The sequence below is a fragment of the Ptiloglossa arizonensis genome, chromosome 4 (assembly GCF_051014685.1).
Source record: "Ptiloglossa arizonensis isolate GNS036 chromosome 4, iyPtiAriz1_principal, whole genome shotgun sequence".
Taxonomy (NCBI): Eukaryota; Metazoa; Arthropoda; class Insecta; order Hymenoptera; family Colletidae; genus Ptiloglossa; species Ptiloglossa arizonensis.
In genome coordinates this window covers 18,559,909-18,574,017 of record NC_135051.1, presented here as the reverse complement: position 1 = coordinate 18,574,017, position 14,109 = coordinate 18,559,909, and the positions used below count along the sequence as shown (strand labels likewise).

Sequence of the window (14,109 nt, the reverse complement as noted above, 5' to 3'; positions counted from 1 at the left end):
GCATCGATGAACAAATTTTCCTCTTGTAAATGATACGATGATTCGAAGGCGTTCTTGTAAATGATAGTCACTGGAGTTCGGAAGTAATGTAGGGGAGACGATCACGAATCCGGGAAACGTATCAATACCCGAGAGCATCGCTGCACCTAGGTTTTGCAATTGAAAAAAGCACACGGGTGATATTTGTTTGTTATTTCGCAACTGCAGATACAAGATAACGTCGACGTACCCTATTCATTTTTCATTAAGCGTTTTCTTCGTCGGGACAAAAAATAGGATACAAGGACGACTCTTGATCTTGAATCCGATCGAGAAATTTGAACATTAACCGAGACATTACTAAACACCGGTTCATTTTCATTCAACGTCTTCTTGGTAGAGACTCGGACGCAGTCCGAGTCTCGCGTGCTCGGAATCGTTGGGTCGTCGGTTTGCTCGTAATTAACAAGCACGCCGGCGTTGCGGAAAATTAGCCGTGCCCGTTTGTACCCGCGTCTCCTCGTAATCGTTGACTCGGTTCGACGATAAAGTCAACCGTCGGAACCAGGAGCCGATTCACGCTTTCTCGAGCTTCCCTGGCCCTCGTTTCGTCTTCTATTTATTTACACGGGCTCTCCGCCGCGACCTGTAAACACGAGCTTACCTTGAAATTGAGATAAAAGTCGGCGGAGAGCTTCCGACCGGAAGCTGAACCGTAATCGCAAGAACGTTGCCCGATATGCACGTGCGCAGTACCATGTCGCATTCGGGTTCAATCTTTTTCATGAATTTTAAATTCATCGCAGGACAAAACAATATTTTTAGAAATCCTTCTACAGAAGTTTACTATGACACCAAGGTACTATAATTTGACCATTTTTTTCATGTTTTTCTCTTGTCTTTTCCGTGTGTGTACTGTGCACTTCTGTCGTGATATATTTGGCGTACTATACACTTTCGTTGCGATTTATTTAGCGAACTGTACACTTGTGTTACAGTATATTTAGGGAACTGTACACTTGTGTTACAGTGTACGTAAAAAACTATACACTTGTACTTTGGTCTATTTGGAATACTGGAAAACGCAGGGTGACTCGGGGTACCTTAACTTCTGTTAAAAATATTATCATTCTTTTTGTAAACTCTCCCTCAAAAATTTCCTTCCATCCCTAAATTTCTTCTTTAACTGTCACAATTCTCTTCTGCAATTCTCCCAAGTTCTTTGCAAAGATAATGCACATTTCAAACATTCTCTGCATCCTGTTGGTTCTCCTCTCATTCCACGTTTCTCCCATCCCTCGTTAAAAGTCATCACAGAGATCGAAACTGTCGTATATACTCTCTAAACATTCCCTGTTCCCCATAGATCTCACCTATACTCTACTCTTCGTCGCAAACGCCAAAAATCAACAAAAAAAATCTTAATAACTGTACTAACCGTAAACTAACCAACAACAAAAAAAAATTGAATAAAACCATCGAATTGAAACGAAAAATTCGAATCGACGCCCACGCTGGAATCGATTATTGCGAAAGGGGTACTGAATTTTTCAACCGCTCCGCGAACAAAACGCCACGCCTCCGCTAATCGGGGGCGACGTCCTACCCCCCGCCCCCTACTCACCCCCTCCATTGACAATCGGCCAATTAATTCGCGGTTCGCGCCGATGCGATAACTCGCGCGACCTCATTGAACGGTACGTTTCGCAGGTGGCCTCGAGTCTCGAGTAAGCTTTGCGTGTTTACGATCCAACTTCGTGCCCGCGGTTATGAACGGAAAAGCGAATTTATCGCGACAGGGTAGAAGGGGTATGACGTGGGGCACCGTGGCGATTATCGATCGTTCCATTGTTCCGTAGAACGCGTACCGAGGTTCGAATAATTCGCGTAGGTCGATTTCGAAGAAGCGAATGGGTGTCTTTACGGTCACCGTGAATTCGCTGGTGTGCTCGATACTCGAGGGTACCGTTTCATATCCACGTGCTTCGTTAGAGTCCGCAACAACATTAATGGAAGCACTATCTAATAACGGACGGATTTATGGTCTCGTATGGAAATAAAGTATCCCCGGACAACGCGAAACAATATGTCAGGGACCTTTATAACTTTATAAGAGACAGTGACAGCAGTTTACCGTATCATAATTCGACACTTCGTTTTTCTTGTCTACACGCGCAACTGTGCATTTGCATCGCGATATTTTTAGCCCGCCCCCCTCCTCGGTCGTAATAATACGACAATGAATGGAATTGTTTCTTGAGAATGAAATAAACGGATAGACTTGTTAGAAATTCCAGCAACGGTCGGAGAATGTTTAAATTGGGCGTTTAAACATTTCTATGGAAAAATATATACACGAATATTTGACCACACTGACCTTTGCATCCAATAAACGTCAATCAATTAAGAAACTTACATCCACGTGATGTCACAATTCAGAAATATAAGGAAACTCTTTGAAAAAAATGTTCAATTATAAATAAGAAAATTGGCATAACCAGATATCAACACTTATATATATATTTTAATCTTGAAAGCTTTGTAATAGTTGCAAAACGTTGCTACTTACTTAAACGTATTTTCAATTCCATTCTCAACGAAACTTGGAACAAACACTAGTTTCACAGTGTTCCTGATAATTTAATTACCCGCTGTACGTAAATCTCGAAGAAAGAAACACAATTTCCATTACCATGAACCGCGATATCGCGCTCGAAAGGCGTAAAATCCGCTTCGTTTGGACGTCAAGAGCGCGCGTAATTATCCGAGGCGTGCCCCTTCCATTCCCCCGTCCCCCACTTCTGCCCCCCTCTTAAAGTAAATCTCGTGGCGCCGACTACGTTCGAAGAAACAGCGCGCTCTGTTTTGTCGCGGAAACTCGAGGGTATTTCCCGCCTCGAGACGACTTCGCGGCCGCGATTTTAATCCAGATATTATTTACTTGCTGAGAAAGGCGTGGGTGAAAAGGAGAGAGGCGGATGGAAGGGGGGCTATAGCCCCCCATTGTTCCCGGAATTTCTCGCGGCTGGATTATCGGTGTCTGTGTAAACCGCGGCCAGACATTAGCCGACCATTCGCGTGTAGCCGTGTTACAAACGGCTACGAGTTTCTCTTTCTTATTGAAATGCTAATAATTCCTCCGACACCACCCTCTTACAATTTCTCGCTTCGCCTTATCTCTTTCCGGAGCGCTGCCGCTGCTCGCTAACGTTATTAGGTCAAACGGTCGCCGTATTCCGCGCGCGGAATTTCTCGGGCGGTGAAATTTTCGCGAAACCGATCACGATATCAGCGAAGATTTCGAAGCTTCGTTTCACGGTTGGTACAGTGCAGGGGACTCGGATAACGAGTCAACAATTCCAGGAATATTAGAAGAAGATTATAGAGGAGGGAATTCTGTGGAAGGGTATTTTCATTTCATTTAATAATTGTGTAGGTGGTGGAAGAAGTATTATTTTTTGGGCACAATTTAATGATGTATATTATTTTGATCTTTAGAAAATAGGAAAGTTGCTACAATAGCGCAGTAGAAGGGTATAAAATAGTATAGAATATAATAGAAGAGGAAATTGTGAATTTTCTTCTGAGTAATATTTTCTGGGTTTTCTTTTGTTATTTAGGTACATAATCTTCATACTAAGAAGGTTGGAAAGATGGTACAATGGTATAGTATAGAATAATAGTGGGGGGAAATATCTAGGTAGAAGAATCCAGTTGGATGAAAGTGAAATTTCAATTTTCTTCTGAATAATATTGTCTAGATTTTCTTTTGTTATTCAGGTACGTTATCTTCGTCCTAAGAAGGTTGAAAACATTGTACAATCTTTGGTATATTTAATATTGTGTATTCCAATAACACTTGAATTACCGATACCACAAAGTAATGAAGTAATTCAGAGTTGGAGAATTAATTAAGGTAAAAGGGGTAGTTTTATTTTCATCAAGAGAAAATATTACTTTTCAACTCTTCGTTGGTAATGCACGTACACAACTATGATTCGGTATGCCGTAAAAAATATACTACGTTTTAAATACTCCAATGTTGTATTACCCTCCACATTGTTTACCGGTTCTTCTCTCGCAAATATTATTTTTCACCTCCTCATTGATAATTCACGTGCGTAATTTAAAATACAATACCATATTTTAAGTACTGCAACCCTGTATCGTATTACCTTTTACATTTTTCACCAGATTCTCTCTCTCGCAATAAAAACATTTCCAATATCATTGGAATTATATACTAACATTAGAATGTTCTTCGCGTTACACAAATTCGAAACTCCTAACCGAAATAAATTTTAATTAAATTACAAAAAAAGTAATCTCTCCCCAAGAATAACTATTACACATACTCGAAAAAATTTTTACAATACAAAAAAAAAAGAAACCAAATAAAAAATCGGTATCGACTCTAAAATAAATTCATCCAATCCCTCTTCTGTCCCCCCTGTACACAATTATTGATTTTCCCTGATAACGAGTAATATCCGCCATTAATTTTCATTCCCTCGTTTCGAAGATCGCCGCGAAGCTCGACCTAATCGTTCCAAGTAGCACGTTATACACCACCACCTCCCCCCACCGATTACTTCGCCCATGATATTTACGATTTATAGTATAGTCAGCTCGTGGAAACTTTCGATCGTCTGTCGGTTCTCGAGAAAGTTCTCGAGGCAGTTCCTCGCGGATTTCCCGCGAATCCTTTCATCCTGGTCGAAGCCAGTGAGCCTCTGCAGCCCTCTAATAAACTTACACGCTCTCGTCGTATTCTCCACGCGGCGCGGATGAGAGACACACCCGAGATTGCATTATACCTGACACGTCGACGTCGACGTCGGCACAGGACGCTCCCGAGAGACGCTAGGCAACGCGTTGTTCGTCGCTAGACGCGCTCAATTTCGTTTTTACCCAAGGCGTCGTCGCGAGATGCTTCTCCGATGAGAAGACTCGCGGAAACGAAGCAAAGGGGGGGGCGGGCGGCGGTTGTCTAATTTCGAGCGAAATTCCCCTCTTCCGTCTACGAGGACAATTATTCGAGGCGACGAGCCAACCGACCCCACTTTCCAGGGGAAAGGGGGGCGTTCAATCCCCCCTCGTTATTCTTGTTGTGTGCTCGTAATACGTCTATAATGTTCGCAACATTATAAAAGCTGTACGAGCGCGAAGAATGTTTGAGACCGAGTGAAAATGCGCAGAGACTGTAACTTCCGGGTGGTGCCCCCCCCCCCCCCCCCTCCCCCAGAAATGTATAGCACCTACTGTAAAAGACTAGTATAAAAGACAAGCACTTACAGGTGAAGGATGGAAAGAGTGTAGTTAAAGTGCTCTACGAATAGGATTTTATTTAATTTTTTATTTACAAGGTAGAGAGAAAGTTTATGTAATCTTTTTTTACGCGAAATTTCATTCTCTTTTCAGATAGCTTATATCGAGGAAATAAAAGAGAAAGTTTTACAGAAGGTAAAACTTATTTATGAATTGTTTTCGAGGAAAATTAGTAGCTTGAGAAGAAAGTTTATGTGCATAGATGTCTTACATAGAATTTCTCTTCTTTTAGAAAGTCCAAGGGGACCCACAGAGGGCTTACAACGTGTATTTCAGTAAATAAGTGTTTTTTAGACATTTTCCAGAACACGATAGTTTCTTTTCCAGTGGTAAAGCATCGCGAATTGTTTCTCTTTTTTAATAGTCGAGAAGGACCCACGTGTAGCTTACAGCGTGTAGCTCCGTGAACAAACATTTTTTAGAAACTTCTCCCGATCGCGATAGTTTCTTATTCGGTGGTAAAAGTATCACGAATTTGTGGAAGTAGAGTTCCACGGGAACGAGACTCGATTCGCGAGAAACGTACGCTCGATTGACTCTTGACTAACGCGGTCCAACACCCATGTATATTCTCGAAGGTATTCTTTTTAAGGTCGGATGAGATTGTATACGCTACATTGATCGTCGAAGAATAATAGTCTCGGAGGAATCAATCTTAGTTAACCTCGTCATTGCTTTTTGCTCCTTCCTACCAATTCCCGAGAACAAATGGAGCAGATCGTAATTCGGTTTTTTTCGTCTCGAGGATGAAAGAAGCAGCTTCCACATGGCGCGTCTCGTGTCTGAGAACTTATCGAGTTTCAAATAAATCGGCACTCGTTCAGACCTTGGCCCTGGCTCGAGAAATATTCCCATTTTTATCGATTAACCCCGAATTTCCCAATATTCCTCTACACGTCACGGTACCCCTCGACCCCCCGACGTACCCCTCGGAAAATACTCGTCCGATCGACTTGAAATTTTAACTGTATATTCGCAACATTATTCCCTAATAGTACATTTACGGATTCTTTTTTCACTCCGAAAATTCTTGAGAAAACTTCAAATACTGTCGATGTTCTTTAAAAGGATACAATTTGTTTCTTTAAAAATTTGCCATTTCTTAACGAGTCAATATTTTTAAAATTCCTTACGCGCACAAACAGCGACATTTGTTTACTTTCGAAAAATTCCAACCATGTTCAATTCCGGCGAAATCCACCCCCCTACCGTGCGATCAGAAAATTCATGCACCACAGCACAAAAACGCTCGTACCTTCTACGCGCGTGCCCGTATTTTTACGAAACTTCGCAAAAATCCTGTGCGAAATGTACACTTTTGATGCACGTATCGAACATTTATTTCGAACGTTATGTGCCATCGAAAAAAAATCTCAAGTAATCACATTTTTCTTACCAAAACTGGTATTCCCCTTTAATTCATCGAAGAGCGCGCAAAACTAATAAGGAAGATCGACGCCTTTCTCGGAGCTAATGCGACATTAATTGCGCGTTCTTCGCGACGCGGCCTGTATAAACCATAAACTGTCCCCCCATCCCTCCTCCCGCCCCCTCCGACGAGCGGTCGCCTCTTAATTGCCGGCGAATCCAATTACGGAGCTCGAAGCTTCGCCCTGTGTCGGACCAAAAGAAACAAAAGAACGATTGTCCCGCTCCATCGAGTCACTAGGGGTGGGGGGAGCAGGATGGGGATGAGGAGGGGGCGACGAGAAATCAGCGTGGATGTATTCAATTAGCTAGAGGAACGTCCCTTCGCGAATAATTAGTACAGGGTCGCGAGTGCCACGAACGACTTTTCCCAGCAATTTAGGCGTGAAATTTTGTTAACTCCTTTGGTTGCACGCGCGCGCACCAAACAGTGGCACCGTAACGATAAAAGCTCGTCTTTATTACCGTTCTGGCAACGATAATTGCTGCAGGACAGCTGGCCCAGTTCAAACTCGTTAGGGCTTGGGACACCGGAAGCTAGATCGTTCGAGGCCATCCAAAAATTCTGCAAGCGTTGTTTCAACCGATGAATTGTTCCTGGGTATTCAAAATTAAAAATTGTGGCCCACTTAGTCGGTAGAAATAAATAAAAAAAATATTCCAGAATCGAATATCGAAACAGGAGTGATTTGAAGAATTTTTTTAAATTTCATTCTTACTGAATTTGTGGGATTCAATGTTAAAACAGATTGAAATCATTTTATATTTATATATATTTTTACTATATACTTGGTATACCGAAAATATACACTAACTGTAAATACAAAAATAAGTTAAAAGAAAAAGAGAATAAAATTGTTCCCTTTGGGGCTTTGTTATTCAAAAAATTGACGATATGAAATTTTTTTCGATATTGATTCTTAAGATTCGACAAAAATTGGCAAAAAAAAAATAGTTTGCCGTGAAATTGACGAAAATCGAATTGATTTTTCTGACTACTCAGTAACTCGTGTGTCTTACTGTTCTATGGAAATATATTATATATCGGGTGACTTCTTTCGTTACGCAAGTGTAATTTTGAAACCCGTGCTGTCGGGTTTAAAATTTTAACACTCCATTGTCGAAGAATTTCAAAAAAAGCAGCCAAAAGTCTCCAACGTCGAATATTCTTCCATTATTATTTTTGCCCTAATCTCTACAGCTCCCTTTTCGTTTCGACACGGACGTTCAATTACACGGCCAACGCGTCGTGGGTGGCGAGACTGAAGTCGGTTATTACATTTTCTCAAATTCTTTTACCGAGCCCTGGCTACGTACAAATCGAGCATTTAAGGACACACTCCGGAGAAGCGTTCACCAGTGTCTGGACGGGCATGAAATCCTTAACGACCTGCAATTAGACGTCGTTAAATCCATGAAATCGCCTGGGTAGCCGGTTTCAATGTTTTTACATGGTCCACCTGGTCGGTGCGTTTTTGGTAACGCGTGTCCATTAGCGCGTGTAATTCGCGGAAAGAGTCTCGATGCGCTGTGAACTGCGATCGTAAACTGCCGTGAAAATTACAGTGGTTTTAAGAAGCATTTTTCGGTGAGACTGGTTACGTGGAATAATAAAACTCAACCGACCAATCTGATCCCAACCCTGAGTAACGAGGACCACAATATCGGTGCGTTAGGTTACCCTTTAACCGACCTGAACTCCATTTTTCCAAGAGAAGAATCCCTATTACGATGAAACTGAATCGATAACACAATGAACTCAAACTGACCAATTAAATAAATACCCTAAGTAATCATTAACCATCGTGTATTGACATCAATGTACCAAATCGACCTTTAGCAGACCTAACTCCTGCGAAACCCAAATGTCGATAATCATAGAATGCGTGTATATCATCGGGTCACCTCGTGACCTCCTCTTGAAACTAGTTTAATGTAATAATACGATAAATAATACCCATTAGTATCGGGTCACTCAACGCCAAAACCAATTCCATTTTTCAAAAACACCACCCTGTGTACCCGGAAACAAGCCTCGGGCATTATCGACGTTAATAACTAACATGTACGAACAAATTGTAATTCATTAACAGGGGGCATTAACGACAACGCAATATTAATAGTCCGATAACAATAGTACATTAATTGGAATTACATGGAACACGAAATTTCTTCGCAAACATTGCTGCGATTCTCCCACCATCGTGTCAAGAGATCCATCCCGGTTGTTGTCCAAACGAATAAATAAACATTTTATAGCTGTCTCGATTCAAATGATTACGAGCACACGCGCGAGGCACGCAATTTAATTGAGAGCCGCGGGCATCGAAGATTAATAATTAATCTTCCGGAGAAATCCGTGCGTCGAGTAAATTATGAACGTATTGAAGCTGGGGGGAACTAATCACGGATTGAAATTATCAATAAATCACGGGCTCGTTTCGACCTGAATATAACGAGGTTTATTCCACCCGCGTGTTTTCTCGAACAATTTCCACATTTTCCGCTGGAGGATTCCTCGCGAAGGAATTTCAACATTTTTTTTTCTTCGAGCTTCGAACGTTGTGTCTCGGCCGAGTGACCTCGTCCACCTTCCTCGGGTATTTTTAAACGTTTCGTAGACGAACCACGAACCACGAATTCGATGCCACGTTAGCCAGTCGTTCGTGGATCATCGCTCGATTTTTCTCACTCACAGTTTCCGCTACGAAAAAATGATTCTCCGCGAGTTACGCGAGTTTCGCGTGCTACTGATCCCGAGGAACACGGTTATCCACGCAGCAAGAACTCGCAAGACGATTTTTCTATTTCCTCGATCGTTTTGGTGCGACTGGATCGGAATAAAAAATAAGAAACACGTTTAAGAAAAATGAAAATCGAGAAACGAACAATACCGAGGATCAACTCGCGTTGTTTACACCTCCGATAAACTCTCGATTCTCTGTTCTTTCAATGCACGTGTTCGCTTTCCCTTTGGGTTTCACAATTTCCTTCTATCGATTTATCTCGAGTGGTCCGTCACAGTCGTTCTACACTCGTTCCTTTCTCGGATTAATACACACGTACGTTACACGTGTGAAATAATGACCCAACAGATTACGAAACAGTATTGTCGCGATAAATGTGAAACTGCGGTCCACGATAAATGTAAAGTTTCGGTCCGCGATATATGTGAAGTTTCGGTCCACGATAAATGTGAAGTCGGTGTCCGTAATAAATATGAAATTGAGATCTACGTGAGTGCGAAAAGTTCGTCCCCGCTACCTGGTAAATTTCGATCCCAAAGTTTTCACACTTATCGAGGGAATACTCTATTTACATTCATTGAATACTTTCGCGCTATGTATTCGTGTATTCTCTCGAACACGTTTGTACATTGGTCGTACAATGTCACGACTTACTCTTTGAACATGGGAAAATAAATTCCGCGTTTCGAATTCGAGGAACAATTTCAGAAAACGGATTTAAGACGCTTCGAAAAGTTAGATACGAACTCGTGGATTCACGAAGAGAATTATCGATGCGAGTTCGTGTTTTCGTGGACCCAGAAGCTTCCGGGTGGGGGAACGGGGAATGGTTCGATCTGTCCAGTGAGCCTGAAGAGCTTGCAAACGAAGTTGCTTCGAGCGTTGCGTCCTCGATTTCTTAAAATATCCGACGCGCAAACGTGGCTACTTCATTTTTCATTCCTGGAAGAAAAGTGTCTACGACAGACTTAAAGACCGCGACGTCGCTAACTGAAACGCAAAGAAAGGGAGCAGATGGGGGGGTCAGAGGGGGTTCTCTCTGTGTGTACCGTGGGACAAGAACCAAGTGGAAACCGTACCCCCGATCTACGTGAAACTGTGCCAAGGAGCGGCTTCTTTCGATCGCCCTAATTTTCTTCGGTTCCTTGCAAGCACGTGTATCGTGACACGGCCCTTGATACGATCAAAGATGGACGCAATTCTCGGCCGGATGCAAATTTCGAGCCACAGGGAAATTTTTTAATAATTTTCGAATCGCGATTCGACGAGTACTACAATTTAAATTGTAAAGGGAGTCTCGACGAGTGCGGTGTTCGAATTGAAACGATGCAAGAATCGTGCGAGGTGTGTATGAAATTTCTTTGAATCGTTATGCAGAATAAAATTCGTAGTATATCGTTCGAATGGTTCCGATTTTTGAAAATGCTTGTTTGTCTCGAATAATCCATTTGGTATCTCTAGCGTAGTTAGAAAATGTGTAACACGATAATACGTGTACAATTTTAACAAACGTATATTTGAAACGTGATCAATCACTTTTACTGGCACACTCTTCTTCAATTAAAGTATTATATTCTAGAGAATTTTTATTCGTCGTTTATTGTGAACCGTATTTGTACAGATTGGAATATTTCACGAAGATGTCGAACAACATTCGTAAGAATATTTCTTTTGTACCGTGAGGTGTTCCACTGTGTCGAGAACAGACCCCTTGTATATTGTATTTTACTTCGAGAATGAAAGAAACCTCCGTGTCTACCAACCAGATTCGTGACCACGAAAATTCGACCCCTTTGCTAAAAAGTCGAACCCAGAGTTTCGTTAAAGAGTCACGATCGTGAACAAGAAAAAATCGAAACATCGTATACCTCCAAACTCGAAAAAGGCAAACAAAATTTTGCAAGACTCGACAATTACGAAAACCCATGGATATCGTTTCAATATCGTCCAATACGTCAAATTTCAATCGTCCATTTTAGAATCCCAAGGGAACACGAATGCAACATCACCTCCAGAAGTTCCATGAACTTTCCAGCCACTCGTTACTAATTTGGGAACCCAAAACCATTTGTTTCGTCGAGAAAAAGACGAAGAGGACTCGAAGAGCCGAAATCGTGAAAAAAGCTCTGCAAAAGCTTCGAAAAGGGGCACGAGTGTCGTCTCCAGAAGTTCCAGGAATTATCCAGCGATTTGTTACTGATCTGAAAACCTAAAAAAAAAAACTGGAACAATTACCAACATTTTTTTCGTCTCGAGAAAGACACGAGGCAATCGAAATCGCTATAAAAGCTCTATAAAAGCTTCGAAGGGGGGCACAAGTGTCGTCTCCAGAAGTTCCACGAACTTTCCAGCGATTTGAGAACCCTTCCAAAAAAAACTGGAACAATTACCAACATTTTTCTCGTCGACGAGAAGGACACGAGGAATCGTGGAATCGCGTGGAGATAAAGCTGTGCGAAAGCTTCGTGTAAAAAGCTCGCGGGGGGCTCGAGGGTGATTCGAGCGTGTCCCTGGATGCGAGGAAGATGATGAACGGTGGAAGGGTGCACGTGGCGAGTTCCGGTTTTACAGTGAGGGATCGGCGGAAGTCTGGCGAGCGGAGATGCCGCAGCAAAAGTTCCACTGCGGCGACTGCAAAAGTCGTTTGCCCGATTTGACCAGCGACATGTGTCGTCTGTTGTCCTACAGAAGCCTAAACGGCCTGGCAAAAGACAGGAGACGAAGGAACGAAGATGACCAGAGATCCTCGAGGACGCTCGCTGAGGACAAGGTAAGACCCTTTGTCGATTTTCCACAGAAACGAGAATCGACCCAAAACAATGGTGAACCATAAAAAATATTCAATTTTCGAACCGTTGTAATTTCATTACAAATAATCGTAGGATTGTGATTTCTTTTTTTAAATTAAAGCACGAAATCTTTAGTTTACGATACCATTACAAAGTTTAACGCCCTCTGGGAAGTTGAATAAATTTTTGTTTAGCATGTTGGTTAGAGCGTTGTAAAGTCTGGACTTTTCCTTTTAATTTGAGAAAAAAATTATTATTCTACGATAATTTTTCACCGAATCACAACCGTTCGAAAATTGACGATTTTTTGGCCAATAATTACCGATCCTTTAATTTTGCGGGCGAGTGTATTTTAATCCGCCATTCTTAGGGGGAAAGACTCGCGGCACTTTAATATGCAAAACACGCGAGGAACATCACGACCTCGTTAGTGTCTAGAGAATTAATTATTTCCACGTAGTACGTAATTTGGTAGCGATTGAAAGGACATTGTTACCCTCTTTAATTGCTATCAGAAGTTACCCGTGATTCGCGCGAACGTGGAATAGATAAAAGTTGAAATAGTTGAACGACCCGTTGATTTTACTCACGATGGCACATTAATTTCCGCGAAAAACAGTTTCACTCGTCTGAAAAGTTTGGAACCTCAAGTACCGGTAACTGGAACAAAATACGCGTCCATTAATTTCGTCTAATCAAGGAGTCAGCGAAATCCTAACGAAATGACTTGGCGGATATTCCTCGCGAGCAAAGATTTCCAGAAACGAACGACCAGGTTATCCCCTCTGGTACTTTATTACTATGCTAATAGCGTAGACTTTGTAACCGGGACTAGGAAATTTCTCTTAATTACTCGTATCCTCTCAGAATTTTTTAAAGTTCATGTTTATCGAAGCACCGCGCTCCTACGGCTTCTTCCATTTCCGCTGACTAATTTAAAACCACCTTTTCATTAATTGTACGGTAAAATATCTTTCTGTATTCGAATTATCCTCTGTTTGAATCCTTGTTTTATATTTAGAGGAATAAATCATAATTTGTGACGGGTATGTTGCTATCGAACACAACAATTAAACAAAATTCAGCTTCTGGTAGTTTCTGAGAAAAGAAGAAATTCCTCCCTGAAAGAATAAATAGAAATTAATTTATCAAATAAGCCGTGTTTATAGGCTATTTACACGTAGCTCTCTCAACTCGATCATATGCATTGCAAAATGTTCCAGTGATACGATAAATTCTACATAAACGAGAGAAAATTGAAAATGGTGTCATTTGCACGTTAAATGCTCGATTAAGGCACAAAAGTATTTCCACCGACAATTCGATTTTTTCTCGAATGTGTTCGAGTTCTCCGTTACAATGGGTAAAAGTTAAGTTTTCTGTGACTAATTTATACAAGCTCGAAGTCGTTCAGAAGACGCGAAAAATTGTTTCGAAAGAAAGCTCGAATACCGTGTCCCCTTTTGCGCGCGGCAAGTTCGAAGCGCTCTTCATTGCTCGAGAGGAGGAAAATCGGGAATGGCGGAGCCGAGAGGATTCGATTAGACGTTCCAACGACGAGAATTGGGAATAGAAAACGGGACCGGAAGTACCCGCGGACGGTTCGAAAAGTTTTCCAGTCAGGCCGCGGGGCAGCCCGTGAAAGATTCGAAGGCGACGCCCGTTCCGGGTGTTCGTTAAGCGAGCTCGGCTTCGAAGACGAAAAGTTTCGTTATCTGAAATGAGATCCTGGAACACCTCCGATGGACGACGGAAGCGAATTAAAAATTCGCGGCGCGTTCGCGATCGGATGCGCAGAACGATTCCTCGTGATCGCTCGCGTACTCTAGAAAATCCAG

The 14,109-nt window shown here is 42.0% G+C and overlaps 2 protein-coding genes across 9 annotated transcripts in view; both read left to right on the top strand.

Annotated features, from left to right (window-relative positions):
• Positions 1-14,109, top strand: part of LOC143145130 (uncharacterized) — a 265,611-nt gene that overhangs the window by 150,109 nt on the left and 101,393 nt on the right. The gene's annotated exons all lie outside the window — the stretch shown is intronic.
• LOC143145482 (uncharacterized) lies at positions 10,497-12,070 on the top strand. The gene is made up of 3 exons (XM_076308889.1): positions 10,497-10,580; positions 10,635-10,826; positions 11,462-12,070. The coding sequence occupies exons 1-3, from the start codon at positions 10,497-10,499 to the stop codon at positions 11,693-11,695; spliced, it is 510 nt and encodes a 169-aa protein (XP_076165004.1). The 3' UTR covers positions 11,696-12,070.

What these genes read in the sequence shown, in the direction of transcription:
- LOC143145482 (XM_076308889.1), top strand. Translation starts at nt 10,497, where the DNA reads ATGGGGGGGTCAGAGGGGGTTCTCTCTGTGTGTACCGTGGGACAAGAA. An exon ending in CCCCCGATCTACGTGAAACT is followed by an intron (nt 10,581 to 10,634) that starts GTGCCAAGGAGC and finishes GTTCCTTGCAAG; the next exon opens with CACGTGTATCGTGACACGGC. An exon ending in CGATGCAAGAATCGTGCGAG is followed by an intron (nt 10,827 to 11,461) that starts GTGTGTATGAAA and finishes CGTCCATTTTAG; the next exon opens with AATCCCAAGGGAACACGAAT.